The 16469-nt window shown below is 38.9% G+C and overlaps 1 protein-coding gene across 50 annotated transcripts in view; it reads right to left on the bottom strand.

Annotated features, from left to right (window-relative positions):
* The window catches only part of COL23A1 (collagen type XXIII alpha 1 chain), a 293547-nt gene that overhangs the window by 35174 nt on the left and 241904 nt on the right, over window positions 1-16469 (bottom strand). For 49 of the 50 annotated variants that reach the window (XM_083428664.1, XM_083428631.1, XM_083428638.1 and 46 more), the window contains exons 1-3: window positions 5599-7159; window positions 2137-2253; window positions 1215-1250 (exon numbers count right to left, since the gene is read on the bottom strand). In XM_083428664.1, coding sequence (XP_083284790.1) covers window positions 1215-1250; window positions 2137-2253; window positions 5599-5667 — 222 coding nt within the window. In that variant the 5' untranslated portion in view covers window positions 5668-7159. Of the gene's footprint in view, window positions 1-1214; window positions 1251-2136; window positions 2254-5598; window positions 7160-12132; window positions 12160-13792; window positions 13820-14428; window positions 14456-16469 lie in introns of those variants that run through there. The other variant, XM_083428676.1, reaches the window with a different exon arrangement.

Here is a 16469-nt window from a genome sequence, read left to right as displayed (position 1 = left end):
GGATTTCAGCATTTTTTAATTCAGTAAGAAAAAACAGTCAAAACAAAACACAGTCGCAGGAATAGGGTGGGTCCTCAAAACACGATGGGAGTAATTCAGCTTAGAGCTAAGGAGATCGCTCTGTCAGCACGAGCATTTCTGCTCGCCTGCTATAACGATCTCCCTCTCCTCTGCCCAGGCGGTGTTCTGGGGGGTTCTTTCAACTCATCCTAGCCTATTGGTGGTGGGGTGGGGTGGGGGCACACAGTGGGAAGATTGCTTCTGAGAATATACCACAAACCACCAACATATGTTTAGCAGCCATGTGGAAACATTTCTCATCTTCCAGGCCTTTGCCTAATTAAACAACCTGTGGCCTTTTAAAATCTCTCTGCGTGGAGGTGTTGTTTCATTTGTTATTATGTTACATATTTTTGTGTGTTTATATTGTAAACCGTGCTGTGATCCTCAAATGAAGAGTGGTATATAAATGTAAAAAATAAAAATAAATAAAAATTTCACTCATGGCCTGTGATCTTTTACGTCAAGATGCTGTAAATATAGTACCCTTGAAAGGCTTGTGAAAGGGCAGTGGGTCATCCATGCAGTAGCACGCACAGGATGCAGAAGTGGAAATGGGTATTTCTCCTATGACGAAATACACTTGGGAGTTAAGTTTGCTAGCATGGTATCTTATTACAAATGTTCTGACACTTAAAAAGAGGTCAGCAAGTCTTTTGATAGTCTAGGTTTTGGCACTTGTAGTTCTCATGCGCCACAGTCAGTGCATGTAGCAATTAAAAAATATTACAATATTGATGTAAAGAAATAACTTAAATAAGTCCTGACAAAAGAGCTTATGCAAAATGTTTGTAGGACAACAAAAGACGGAAGAGAACGAAAAAGTGCTTGGGGAAAGAGGCTCACCTTATTTTTTTCTGATGGTGCAGTACAGAAAGCTGACTCGTAAAAACAAACGAGACTCTGACTGTTTCATAAGCCCTAGACAATTGTTCTAAACTCAACATGGCACAGATGGTAGACATGTATTTAGGGGTAGTGATTAGATGGCCAAAGCATAGTCAAGGAAAGGAGCTGTATAAAACTATTATAGAGCAGAATGAGGAAGAGGAGGAGGTTACACACATCTGAGGTAGGCTAGGCAAGCTTCTCATGCTTAATATGTGAAATCAATCCATTAGGATATGTTTTAATACCATAGATTGCATACTAACCATGATACCAGCTTCTCCAGGTTGTCCTTTCTCACCCTAAAGAAACACAAATCTAAGTTATTTAAATAAAGAGACAATGAATGCATTTCTAAAATTACTTTTTCAAAACGCTCCCCTCCCACCTAAAAAGCACAACAGTGAAGAAGAGAAGCTTAAGGAGATTGCGTTATTTCAGTTATTTCATTGACTTAGGGAACGTAGAAATGTTGCCATGTCTTGATGATTTAGATTAGTGTCATTAACAAAGTGAAAATGCATACAGGTATGCTATGGTTCTATTTATTGTGGATTAACATTGAACACATAAATTGTATTTCATCTCAGTTATCTTTGCTTGGTAGATAATGACTGTTAATTCTCCTAATTCAACAGCAGGGAATTTAGTGATTAATTTAATGACTAAGGACTGAGTATGAATGGTTAGTTAATAAAAGACTACTGTGAAGATCATTTTTATGACACAACTACCGCTTGCCCTACAGAACAATCCCATGGGCACTGCCAAAAGAGATTGCTGCTGCAGCAGCAAGGGAAACTTGAATGTTGATAAAACCCCAAAGCCTGCCATATTGCTAGAATCTACAAGCAGAATTGTCAGAATATTAGCAGCTCATTGCAAAATGCAAGATAACCATTCCAAGGCAAGCCGCCACCACAAAGCTTTGTTGACTAGATTATCGTCCCTGTTCAACGCAAACAGTTTGAAGATGAGTTCTGCCTCTGGTTTCAAGATATTGAAGAGTGATTTCCCTTCGCTCTTACTCTTTGCTCCAAAAATGCCTGTATCCTTCCCCTAGCACCTTGATATATCTGAGTTCTAGGCTCAGGAACTTATAGCTGAAATGCATTCATGAGCAGGATATCCCCGCAAAACATGCATTTTAGTTTTCAACAGTTATCTTAGCTAATAACTACGCCTTACAGGAAGGCCTGGGGGTCCCCTTGGGCCATCTTTTCCTGTGTCTCCAGGGGGCCCTCTTGCACCCGGCTGTCCAGGAGGACCTGGCGGACCAGCAGCGCCATCATTACCTTGATCCCCCTATAAGAAGTTTAGACAAAACATCGCAATGTGAAAAAAAAAGAAAAACAAAGTCCTTATGGGTGGACTGTGGCTGCAAACTCACTGCATAGCAAAATGAGAGAGGGAAAGAAAGAAAACAGGACACATGGTCAGGGAATCAGTATGTTTGAGTTTAAAGATAAAACCTTGAGCCTGCAAACTGACTGACCTTTCTATGGTACGTAAACTTACTGAAAGAGAAGAAATTTATGCCTAAGGTTCCTTGGTGTTTGTTTTATTCTTCCAAACAATTCATCTAATCACAAATATTGGTAATTAGTATTTCTAACTCATCCGTGTCCAATTTGTGTGCCTGCATGGTACAGAATGGCATATTCTGTTTCTGCTTGCAGACATTGGACTCCGATACTGCCTAGTTTTGAGAAATGATTAGTGAAAGGTCTTTTCTCTTCCAATGAGGAACAGGTAAAGCAACTAAAGAATGTACCCCAGTTCTTTAAATACCACAGTACTATCGCGAGAAAGTAAGAGAGAAAACTACCACCCGGATTATGCTTCTAAAACAACATTCTTTATCTGAGTATACATATAGTAAAGCAAATCTTTAAAATATCCAAAAATGCTAAACCTCAAAATTAGCATTACAGTTTATTTTTACATGGATAACTTAAGAGTTCTGGCATCTAGAAGATGCCAGAATTACTGTAATTATTACATTTATATCCAGCCTTTCTTTCACAGACATAAATGGAATTGATTTTTATGTAGGGTTCAAAGGCATTCTCCCATCTAGGTATTGACCAAATCCAGGCTTGCTTAGCTTCAGCAAATTTGTTGTATCATGTGTCTTTAGATCATACCTAACTTTCTGATATATATTTTTTTACAACATTTTAATGCATTCTGTAAAAAACACAAATCATTGATTATAAAGGAGAAAGGGTTGGATGTCACAGCAAGAATACACACAGATGTAGAATGCTAGCATACATTGCACACCATGCTCATGGAGCGCGTAGATTTACTATCAACATCTAGTGAACACAAGAGAAGACTGAAAACAGATATAATGTTGGTTGTATAATAAGTACACCAATTATGTAATAAGGGCACTAGTAATCTGGTCACAATCTACAGAATTATGCAACTGTGTGAGCAGCAGAGGTTTTTATTTCCTGTTTTCAAATAAGAAGACTTTTATCCTTAAACGACAAGCAGCTTTTTATATGTTAAGCTAGTTTTCCAAAAGGACTTGCAACAAAGCATAGCCAGATATTTCATCTCTGATCATGAATTCTACACTTAACCTTTGTTTCATGTACAGAGCATACAGACGCTCTTTCTGAGGCAGGCCACACTTATTTCATTTTTACTAAAGCCATGAGAATGGTTTCTTGCTTCTGGCTAAAGCAGAGAATTGACACCAGGTCTCCAAGATCTATCATTTAGATGACCATGGCTGCCTATTAACATTACTGTTCCTGGGGTTATGATCTACTGTGGGTAAGTTGGGGTGAAGAGCTCCGCATCTAGAACTGGTCTGCTTGAACATATGGAAGCAGCACTGAAACCCCCCATGATAAGGGTGGATTATAAAGCTCTTTATAACATCTGGGCAGGATGCCTCCAGTGACAGACTTGTACTTAAAGTCATCCTGCTATAAATCAAAAACCTAACAGTGAAAGCCATTCTACATTCCAGTTCAGTAAGCCATACTACCAAGGTCCAGTTCAGAAAAATTCCCTCACTGAGCAACAATATGAGTACAAGATAAAAACAAATGGACCTATAAATTTTCTCAGTATATTATTATTTATCATCACTTCTTTTATACACCAACATGCTTGGCAGGGGGTTGGACTCGATGGCCCTTGTGGTCTCTTCCAACTCTATGATTCTATGATTCTATATTTTTATTCACAAAATATGCAGGCATCCTCCAGCTATAATCCTGAAAGTACAACATTTCAAAATCAGAGTCAGTCTTCAAATGCTCTGCATCCAATAAATCAGAAAGCATGGTCCTTGACAAATTTGCCATTTTTAAGCAAATGCTTAATGTGTGTACATTTTGTAGGCTGATAATCTTGTGTGCAGGGACCATATCACTTATGTATTCTGTACTGTGTGTGGAACACAGTACATATAGTAGTGAACCTAGATAGGTCACTCTGAACTCGGGTATCTTCATTTATTTTGTCTGAATTTTTATTAAAAGTTTTCAACACAGAATACAAGGATTCCTTTTTTAGATCCAGGACCTACTTTTAACCCAATCTGGCATCTGGGGACCCATTTCTTCATCTTTTATCATATATTTGCATGGTGGTACTGCTCCTGTTGCAACCCACCAGTTGAAGACCAGTGGTGACTCATCTGATGGAATGACCATCTACAGAAAAACTCCTTGCACATAGAAAACTAGATGTCAGGGAGAAGGGTTCTTGTCTAGCCTCGCCCCTGATAGATGCCAGTTTCTTGTTAGAGGGAAACACTAGCAGGGCTTCAGGGACGTGTGTTTTGTCTCACTCCTGGAGCTATGTGACAGCTCTGGCCCTTTGTGTGATTATGGCATACTTTGGGAGCCTTGTGTAAAGGCTACCTACCCAAGCAAGATGATCAAGGTTCCCACTTGCACAATGAGCCTTTAAATGCATAAGGCACCCAGATGCAGATGTCCGCTGTAAACAATTCTATGGTCTGAAAGTCACATGGCTCTGGGGGATGGGCTAAAAGTGTGCATCCCAACTCTATTCAGTGTTCCCTTTTCAGGCAATAATATGTTAATGCCTGAAGAGGGCTCTGCTGCTTCTGAGAACAGAAACACTGTACAATTTTCTATTAACCTATTCAGGTTTTCAGGGAGGCTGGCTCAATATTGTAGTTGAGAGAATGCAATTCTGGCCAGGGGAAAAGTATTTATCTTTGGGAAAGTCTACTAGTCATCATGACATTCAGCATGGCTTTGATTGTGTAGATGACAAAGAATGTTAGATCTGCTTTCATGAAAGCAAATGTGAAATCCTGTCAACACGATGAGGCTGAGTAATTTGCTCATAGTTAATGGGATGACTGCTTTAAATTGTCTCATTAGTTGATGTTTACCTGTGAATGTTTCTATTATTATTTTTGGCACTGTTGCAATGGGGGAAAAACCTCAGATTCTAGTTGTCATGGCAATTGCTCCATTTTGTTTATGATGTAAAACTGTAGGGGGGTGGTTGTTAGATTGTAAAAGAACAGAACAGGAGAACGAAAGAATGGAAAAGAAGGAGGCATTATCAGATCATAAATTAGAAAAGTTTTTAAAAAGCAACCTCACAAGAAAACACAGCAAGCCAGAAGATTAAAAGCGATTCTACCTTAAGGATACGTCGGCTAAAAATAGGCTGGTCAGAGAGAAATCCATGACTGAGGCGAGGGAAAGCCATCTAGTCAATGTGTGGCAGGAAAGACAAAGAGGTCAAGACAAATGTTATGATGGTAGAGAAAAATGGTTCAATCAGCATAATATATGAGAGGGAGCCCAGTATGGAACAAACAATTGGTATCACAAGGTGAAATAATAAATGGAACAGCAACAATAGATTTTAGACGCATTATTCAATAGCTGTATAGGTGGTATCAGAATGTACAGCTTTCCATTAGGTCAGTATCACAGACTTCAGAACTACAAAATAATGGCGGCAGTGGTGGTGGGTGGGGATCTTACTAATTCCTCAGTTTCACAGGACATAGTTTAAGATATTTTTCAACATTTCTTTAAAGGGCAAGAATTGCTATCACTTCAGCAACGGTGATTTTATAGGCATGTGTGTTCCTTGGCAACTGATATATATACCCACTAAGGAAGAATCTAGACAAATTCCAGCTTTCTAATGCTGGCATACCTTAACCATTTGGGAGTTCATGTTTTCCATTTTGAGTAGAGATGTTAAAATATTCAATTTTCAAACTTTTCTACTGTCATATTAGGATTTAGAAAGTGACCCGAGTGTCTGTTTATCTATATGAAGCTGAAATTCTAAATAAGCTTACTTGAAAGCAAACCCCATTGAATACAGTGGTACTTACTTCAGAGTAAGCATTCCTAGGATTCTACTACATGATCTTTGTATTTGAGATTTGAGCTAAACTGTAAAACCATTCACAGGGCTGTATGCCAACCTGTCAGCCACAGTAAATCTCATTTCTATCCAAGTATGTTAAGCCCTAAAATAAAGTGTAACTTGAGTTACTGTACATACTTACAAGTGGTTTAAATATAGAAAAGCATGAGCCTGACTGCTTTGCCAGTCAACCCGTTTGGATAAGGCTAATGCCTGACAGCCAAGTAAACTCAATTCATCTGCTTGATGTACTAGAAAGGAGATAATTTCTGTATATGGTTATGGGTGCTTTCTGTAAAGCTCATCTTCCTCATAAAAGAAAGAAAAATCAAATGGGATTTAAAAAAATCTAATTCATATAGTATCATTACATGTATCAAATGTTGTCCCCCCCGCCAACAGCATATAAATACCCTGGAGTCAAGCAATTTAGTCCTAAAATGTAATTAAGTTAGACGTGGAATGTGGACCAGATTACAGAACTGGATACCAGAAGCACTGCTCCCCTGTTCGATAAAAGAACGGGTGTGGGGGGAGGGAACTGTCTACTACCATGGAAGAACTACCAGTGCTTCCATGAGTTTGGTTGAAGGTTGTCTGCAAAGTCGTAAGTTGCATGTAGCATCTGCAACACAGATGTAACATTTTCATATCCTCATCCTCTGTCCTGAGGCAAGTCTCATTGAACTGCATGTAAATTGTTTTAGTTGAGTACACGAACGATTAAAATCTTAGCTGAAGGACAGATCAACATGCGAGATCTACACATTTGTTTTGGTATAACTGCTAGCAACACCAAATAAGAAGCACCTCTTGGAAAAGAAATTTGAAAAAAATTAAGTTGTTTTTGTAGAAAACAACTCATGTTGCCCAAGGCTGAGCAAAGACAATCTGCAAGACTCTTGGAAACAAATGGTCATGATTTTAAGTAAAACGGTTGCATGACTTAATGAGAGTAGAACCCACTTTCTTTCCACATCCTATTTCTAACTACTTTGACAACAGAGAGGACTCTCAACCGCATAGCAGAACCTTGGTTCTTGTTCTGAACAACACTAAAACAAGAGAGGGCAGCAACTGCTTTATTCTAAGGCAGCTTTCCTCAACTTTGTGTTCTTCAGATGCTGTGGGCTCTTATCCTTATCAGCATTGGCCAGCATGGTCAAAGACCAGGGAGGATGTACTCCAGAAATGTCTGGAGGGCAGCAGGTTGGGGAAGGCTCCTCTAGAGAACTGGGAGAAGGAATTTCAATCCAAGTCAATGCTCAATAAATCACTGACTTTTTGGAAATACATAGCTATGGGTTGCAAATACTTCACGGTTCCCCCCGAATGTATTTTTGCATGCACTGTTTATCTTGTTTCCTGGTAAATGTCTTGTACATTCATTTTGATTTGATTTAGTACATAGATAACAATGGTAGCATTGCTAGTTTTTTAAAATACCCATTCTATACAGTTTCTCCATTTCTTTTTACTTTTATTAAGTATACTGCAGTAACTGTCATGAACTGTTACATGTGGTAGATTTATTATCAGCTCCTTGCTTCTTTCTGTGTGCAGGCATATTTATAAAATTCAGTAAAAGCTAGTCAGCAACAGTACAAACTGTGGCACTTGACCGAGTTTTGCAAAACAACAGTACAGCAACACTCCTCTCCATTTGTTGAAAATGCTGTATGCTTCAACCAGAAATTCAGTCTCATTAAAAAGTCCTATCAAATTTCAGCAGAAGACACGTACCGTATTTTTCGCTCTATAGGACGCACCTTTTCCCCTCCAAAAATTAAGGGGAAATGTGTGTGCTTCCTATGGAGTGAATGCAGGCTCCTTGGTTTCAGCGACAGCAACGCGAAGCCTCCGAAGTGCAGAGGGAGCGCTCCCTCCATGCTCCGGAGGCTTTGCGTTGCTTTTGCTGAAGCCTGGAGAGTGAGAGGGGTTGGTGCGCACCAACCCCTCTCGCTCTCCAGGCTTCAGCAAAAGCAACGCAAAGCCTCCGGAGCGCAGCACGAGTTCCTGCTGCGCTCCGCAGGGTTCAGGTTTTTTCCACTGAAGCCAGGACAGTCTTGCTCTCTCGGCTTCAGCAAAAGGAACCTGAAGCCTGCGGAGCACTGTTCTGAGATACAAAAACAGTGGAGAGTTGCTGCTTTCATGTCCTGCTCGTGGGCTTCCCAGCAGCATCTGGTTGACCACTGTGAAAACAAGGAAACTGGACTACAAAGATGGGATGTTTTTTGCCCAGAGTTGAACCTTTTTGGCAAAATATCCAAAAAGAATTTGCCGTTTTTGAGCTATTTTTATGCAAAATCAGCAAAAACAGCCCCGCTGACATGGGTTGCCATACACCCAGATTTCCCTGGACATTTTTTTTTCTGATTTATGCCCAGACACTGCTGCCGACTGCAGTATTCCAGATATGTCCAGGGAAATTATGGATATATGGCAACCCTAGTTCTAGTCTTTTGACTTTTCTGTTTTTATGTTCTTAAGTCTGTTTGGGTTGCTGATGCATTTTAATTAAGACATGATTATTTTTTTTGGTGTGTGTTTTGCATCATGATTGATGAAACAAACTGTTTCAGTTTCAGTTAAATTAAAAGAAATACATTTTGGGAAAGTCTGAGCTAATTCTTTAAAAATAACTGTAATTTTGAACTGGGAAAAGAATACTGGCACCATGTTTTTCCATGAGAAAGATGTTGTCAAACAGAAAAAATGCGTTAAGCTAGTACTACTCAAGCTTAATGCATAGTTTCAGAACAGGATGCGCTCAAAGAAAATTATGCAATTTCCATTTTAATTAAATTATTACCCTGTCTCTAAAAAAACCCCTCTTAAGACAACTCCTTCTCTCAGAGGCATTAGCAGCTGCTGATTGTTTTTTCTTTACTGCCACCACAGAACATGTAATCTGAAATAACGTATCCTCCCATATAAACCAGGAAACAACTTTAGGAAATAAAGTCTATCACTGAGGCTAAAGAAAAGATATTGCTCAAGTTAAGGAAGTAAAGATAATTGAGGCCAGGTGGTGTCACAGGAAAGGTCCCAGGAATTGGAAGAGAAAACAGAAGGACTGAGGAGCCAAATAAATGTCCTAAACATCCAGAATCATTAACATTTGTACGTGTGTGTGTGTGTGTGAGAGAGAGAGAGAGAGAGAGAGAGAGAAAGAGAAAATCACAAACAGTTAGTACCATAATCTGATTACTTGATGATCCTGCTGAGCGACTGGAGCTCAGTTTCCCCAAGGGATACAACGCATTTGAGAAACTGGGGCATGAACATATTTCATAACATGAATGCTTCTAAATGCAGACTGCTTTCATGCGTAATTGATAACATCTGGGGACTGCTTGCAACGTTTTCCATCTTTTTAAAACGTAACATATTTCTGAATGGTCTCCATTCAATGGTTTATATTTAATGGTGACAACTCTCTTCTAGGAACAGATATCAGGCATCACCAGTCACCACACACCTTTTCCTTACTACTCTTTCAGGTATAATCTTGTCTCAGGAACTTATACTGATATGGTTTTGTTCATAAAGTAGCACAAGATTTCCTACATAGATAGTTTGAGGATGAAAGCCTCTAAATCCTACTTTATGAGGTGCATCCAGATATAATTTGCCACGTGAAACAGAGCAATATCATAATATAAAGTGTGCTGTCCTACTTCTGATAACGTACAGGAAACATTTCCCCTACAGAATATATTTCACAGTAGTTTGTATCACAGTGAGTATTGTGTAATTTGAAAAAGGAATTCCTCATTTTTTTCAAAGTAGTTATATTAGTTTAAAAAGATTACACATAGGGTATACTGTACTTCCTATGATCAAGGGCCTCCATAATATTCTGAATTATAAAGTTAGAAGGTTCTAGAATCTCTTCAGTGTTTTTTCAGTGCTCATTGATTCACTGGCCTTGCTGACGGGTTTTTTCACCTACACTGTACAGATTTGATGGCATATGAGGTGGGTATCAGGATGGCAAAGGCTGATCTAATGTCTAGCATATTCCTGGATTACTCAGCTATATGGCTGCCCTCACAGGAGATGATACAGAATCAATCTGTAGCATTGGCACAGCATGCGTGCGCATGCTGAAGCCAAACACCAGGCTTCTCCATTCCCTAGTAGCCGCAAAGGCTGTTCTTCATGGCAGCCACTTTGGGCATAACAGCAGCAGGATTCTGTGCCTTGAATTCACTAGCCAAAATTGAACCAGGCATGTCTTCTTGTGCCTCCGTGTTCTTCAGCTATGAAATGGGATCAATGTTCTCTGAATGGAATAAATAAAATATCATACCTATATGCATATTATGTTTGACATTCTGTGTAGCCTTTGTCACCTGGAAGGACTCGTGCTTAGTTTCATTTCCAGATTCCTGCTTGTGCTGTATTTGAGTATGGATTACGTTTATTGATTTTATTAATGATAGCAAACCTTTTAAAAGCATAAGCAGCGGAGTTCCAGCAATAAAGAATTGCCATTTAATAATGATAAAAGCTTGGGGGGAAATTTTAAACAGTTCTTTTGCCTATTTTTCACCTCTCCCACGAAAACATCCCTACTATGGATAAATAACTGTGACTATTACTATTCCAAAACTGCAATCCTTAAATAGAAAAACTGTGACATTAGAAAAAAAGAATTTGGACTGCTTTTTCAACTTGCTTTGGTTTTTGCTACCACATTTTCAACCAAATGTCTTTGTTCATGGAGGCTAGAAACTTATTTTAAAACAGATGCAGAGATCCTTAGAATCCAAATGGAGCCTTTAGGTGAAGGTTAACCCATATGTTGGCTAAGTTTGGACTGTCCATTTCCCATACCAGCATTCATTATTTTACTTGCTGTAAAATCTAAGCTGCTGTGAAAAAGCCCTGGTCCTATTTATCAGTTTATGCCTGCTCAATTTCACTACTCTCAAGTTTAAAAACAATATTCTTTGAACTAATTTCCAGAACACTTCATTCATTTCAGGCTTTTTGTTTTGTTTGTTTTTGTCTCTACCTCATACAAATGCACAAGAAGACACTTCATAAAGTTGATTGCAAATCCCTGAGGAGTGGGGGTGGGAAATAGAACAATGCTTTGCCTAGAAACAAACAAAAATATATATGCATCTTTTCAGTTCACTGGAGGTGGAAATCCTGTTGTGGACATGTATATATTACAGCTGAACTCAGTCCCACTCCATTAAAATTAAGTAGAAAGAAAATGAGTCAGAGGAAGGATGCCCATATGCTAGCTTGTATGACGTTAAGAAAGGTTTATTAAATTCTAACTTTTATAGTTTAATGAGTCAGTCTTCCATATGGATGAGGACCAAGAAAAGGAAAGATGAAACAAGTTCACTATCAATTTCCTCATTGCCCTATGCTCTTTCTCTGCCTTTTAAAAAAAATATCTCATTCAGCCGAGAATCATCTTAAATTTGGGCTTCGATTTTCTAATACATGCCAAGAATTTAAGGCACCAAATTTCCTCCTGAGTTATCATAGTCATCCTCTTCTTCCAATTAATTTGTTTTCATTATAGACATCATTAGAGATCTTTGTAGGCTGACAATAAAAAAAAAGTGATGGAGGAAGAACAAAAGAGGAGATAGAGAAATGTAAGTGGAGTGGGATGAATATGATAAAGTGCAGCTGCACACACAATTTTTCCTTTTTCACCTTGTTTCGTCTTCACATGCAAGTACATCTGTCTGTGCTTATCAAAGCCAGGCTCTAACATAAGCTTTAAAAATGTTCATAGTTAGGAACAGTGCTTACTCTTGGGCCGATGTCTCCTTGATCCCCCTGCAAAACAGAAAAGTCATCATAATTCTTCTTTCCCCCATTTCATTTATTTGTTGTTTAAGAGTTGCTGTGTTGAGAGAATTCATTTCTTCCACATACAATAGAAAAGGGTGACCAATTGAATGAAGGAAGTTTACAAATTAACATTTGACCATGTGATGGACGTCCTTCACACATTTCATGCATGCAAAGGCCTCAGTCTTTCCATTTAAAGGACTGCTGATCTATATGCAAAAAAATAGTTAGGGCACATGCAAGGAATTCCTGTGGGATTGTGGTATCAAGACAGGGCATGGATAAAATATCTGTGGAACTTTTTAAAAATTTGATTTTTTTATTTCAGGAAACAAAACATATCCATACAAAGAAAACAGAGCTTAGTAGTTGTACAGAAAAGAAAGAAAAATAGGGGCTGATGGTCGTAGTTTTAGAAGCTCCAAGAAAAGCAATCAAATGAAAGTGTCTTTCCATGAGGTTCCATGAATCAATAAAAGGATATCATGTCGTACAGAAGGTGTGTCTTCTCCCACACCGCCTGATTGATATTCCTTTTGTAAAATAATTAATTTGTCCATAAGCACGTTGTCCCACACTTGTGAAATCCAGGCTTCCAAAAGATTTGCATTTAAAGTTTTCCTATTATTCGCAGTCACTAATCTAGCTGCAGTTAATAAGTGGAGGATGAGGTGTTTGTCGGTTATGTTCTTAAACTGAGGAGTAAAATAAGATAGTAGGGCTAATTTGGGGTCTGGTTGTAGCGATTGTTCCATCATTGGAGAATACGTTTTGGGCAAAACCACCACATATGTAGCAGAGAGCCAGGCAAATTGCATTCCCTCCAGCAAAGGTTGGATGTGTAACAATTAATTCTATATAATTTGGCTGGGCAACGTAAAGCATTTTCTTGAGTTCTAATTGAGATGCATACAAATGGGAATTTATTCCCCATTTGTTTCCAGAGTTGTTCCTCTAATTCTTCTCCAAAATCTTTACCCCATTTTATTCGTAATGAAATGAGAGGAAGTGTAGCCAATTGTGTGAGACTGTTCTACAGCTGGGAGATGATTGCCCTTCCCAGTGGGTTGGATGAGTTGAGTAGTTGCTCAAAACCATTGAAAGTGCTTGAACCCTTATATTTGGCTAATTTAGAAAACATATAATCTCTAACCAGTCACATGGTACATCTCCCAATATAAATTTTTTTTTCTAGAGCTGTAAGGAGCTTTTGGTTCTGTGGAATCCTTTGATGGCAATCATGTCAAAATCAGAGGGTCCAAGCAGCAACAGGTAACCTGTGGCCCTCCTGATGTCATTGGGCTCCACCCACCCCAACCAGCAGGGCCAAGGGTGTGGAGACGTGGTCTGGAAGGCCACAAATTCCCCTAATGGAACGCAAAAGAAATATGTCCTAGTGGGAATTCCCAGTGGCAACTGGGACTACAGATTCTGATACAGAAGCCTTGTGTATGGAAAAGCCAATTGCTGACAGTGGACACAGGAAACAATATGACCCAAAGTCCAAACAGGAAGATGATTAAAAAAATAAATAAAAAATTGAGACACAACTCTTATTAGAATGCTTAGGAACCTACTTAAGAAATTTTAAGGCAATGTTCTGAATGACCAATCTTACCTTTTCCCCTTTCGCTCCTGGAGGCCCCTGTAGAGATCAACAAGAGGATAGTAAGGAAGTAGCTGATTAATCTACAGTTCAGCTCCCCCCTCCCAAACCTTTACTAAAACAAATTATTTCAAGGAGAAAGAGGGGCCATTTACCTCTAATGTAGGGATGAGGAACATCCCTGATTTAACCTTTCACCTGTCGTTATTTGTAGATATTTATGCTGGACCCCTTCCCCTGACTGAAATATTTCTCCCCTCTATAGAGATGCATTTAATCATGTGAACAATCTGAAGTGGTGCAGCCGAGACCTTGGTTGACTAACTCACTGACTGAGAGCTACACCATATTTGGGGCCCACAGAGCAGCTGTGACTCTCAGGTGACGGTTTTTATTCTTGCTTTATTAGAACACAAATATTTTATCCTTCAGTAAAGCTTTCTCAGAATATTCACTTTCTCAGACTACTTTCATGAGCTCTGGGCCCATTAGTACAACCCAACTAGGTTCACACAGTTCAATCAATGGATTTTAGATACCGTGGAGCAGTGCCAAGCAGCTTCTCCTCCTTATGCTTTTGCATATAGCTGAATACTGACACTTTTAATTCATCCACAGTGTGCGTGTGTTACTCAGAGCATAACTTACTGGTTTGCCATCCAGTCCAAGAGGCCCCTAAAACAAAAGAAGACAACAATGTGTTATAAAGCAATATTATTTTTGTAGCACAGTAAATCCTGCCTTCCCACCTCAGAGGGTTTTCCCACGTGATCAGTGAAAAGCATGTCCTGAGGGCATCACAGTCTTTGCACAATAATTCTGCAAAAGCTCCTTTACAGGCTAATAATACAAGAGTGCAAGACTGGTGTATAGGGTCTTCAGTGTGGTGCTACCCATCCTTTGGAATTCTCTTCCATTGCATATCAGATAGGCACTTTCTCTGTTGGCTTTTGGGTGCCTGCTAAAGACGTTCCCTTTTCAGCAAGCCTTCTAAAACTTTGATCCCAAGTTGGTTTCTGTCCTGCATCTGAACTGATTTCATGTATCTGCTGTTTATACTTTAAACTGGTTTTTTATATTTCTAGGTGGTTTTTTTAATTAAAAATGTTATTATATGCAATTGTTTTCAACTATTTTTATATATGTAACTGTTTTATATATGTTTTATATCATAAAGTGCTTCAAGATGCCTCATGAGAAACAATTCATAAATTAAATCATCATCATCATCAATGCTTTTGATGTGTCAGTACTCACCAGTAGAGAATACCAGCACCTCTTTTTTAGTTTTGTTTTTTCTGTCCATAGCAGCCATGATGTCCTGGCACCCATGACACTTCAATCAAGATAAAAGAGTGCCAGCAACTCATTGATTTATTTGGTTTTTTACCAAAAAGTACTGATAATATTGGTGCAGAACTAGCAAGACATCCACCCATGGCTCCTTTGGGAAGAAGGGGAGGATAGAAATTTAATAAATACAAGAGACATGGAAAGGAGTAGCCTCATTGTGTGGGAGTGTATGGCTGTGCTCCCCCCTTACAAGTATTTATTAACACATCAGCACAGGAGAAGGTCAGAGCAAATTATGACAAACAAAGCCAAATGAGAAAATCAACAGCAATGGTGTTTGTGTGGTTGTTTTTTTTTTTTTTTTATGGATGCACCTCACCATTACCATTTTAAACGAGTACTCCTGCACAGGGTAGGGGGAATTCAAAGGAAGAGAATGGGATAAAAATTAATGAAATGGTGTAAGTGCAGAATGAGGAAGGCTGTGCCCCTAATCAAGTCACATGCAATACTTATTAGGTGCCTGACGTACATTCCAAACAATAAACATAATACATACGAACATACTATTTCCTTTGGGCAAATAATATTGCAAATTTGAATACTGTACTGTGAAATTGTGATATCCTCAGGATAGTAGTAGAAACTTCAGAGACAAATTGTTGACTTTGTACACTGTTAATTGAACAAAACTGATCATGTGGGAAAACCCTAGACATTTCGAAAGGTGTTTAATTATTGAGCAATATTTTGGTTGGTTGTTTTCGAGGGACCACATCCTTTTCTAATTCTTTGTAAAATGGAAACCAGTTGGCCTTGTCATGCAAGAGTTGGTACCCACCCTTTAATGTGCTACTTTATTTGGAGGTTGTCCCTCACTGCATCTGCTTGCTAATTTTAAAAATGATTAATTACTAGCAGTGGTAAAAGCAGGGTTGCCATATTTCCCAGAAATCCAAGTATTATCTGGATTAAAGAAACTGCAGATGGTGCCTGGGTAATGCATCACCTGGTTTAGATTCTAAGCTTTTATGTGAAAAAGAACATTTCAAGTTGCAGAGAAAAACAGGAAAATGTGCCAATCACCTGGTACTTAGTAAAAAAGTTGTTTCTCCTCCCAAAGTTGTTTCTTTGTTCTAGGCAATGATGCTTAACCACTTAGCCACTCCTAACCATCACATGTGAATGGAAAAGAGTGGCTAAGTGGACCAAATGGTTACCTAAACACTTGAAGGACAGAGCTTAGCATTTGCTGAACTCCTCTCCACTCCTCTAACTTATTTCTAACAGTGAAGGTAGTGCTTGTTGGTGAAAAGGTTCTGCCTCTTTTTATTTGCCACTCTGGGTGATGATGGGGATTGCTACTGCTGCATTTCTCTTTTCTGCTTGTGTATGC

This window comes from Podarcis tiliguerta, assembly GCF_965153285.1.
Source record: "Podarcis tiliguerta genome assembly, chromosome: 2".
Lineage (NCBI taxonomy): Eukaryota > Metazoa > Chordata > Lepidosauria > Squamata > Lacertidae > Podarcis > Podarcis tiliguerta.
The sequence above is the reverse complement of the archived record's forward strand: the minus strand, read 5'-3'. Positions and strand labels throughout refer to the sequence as shown.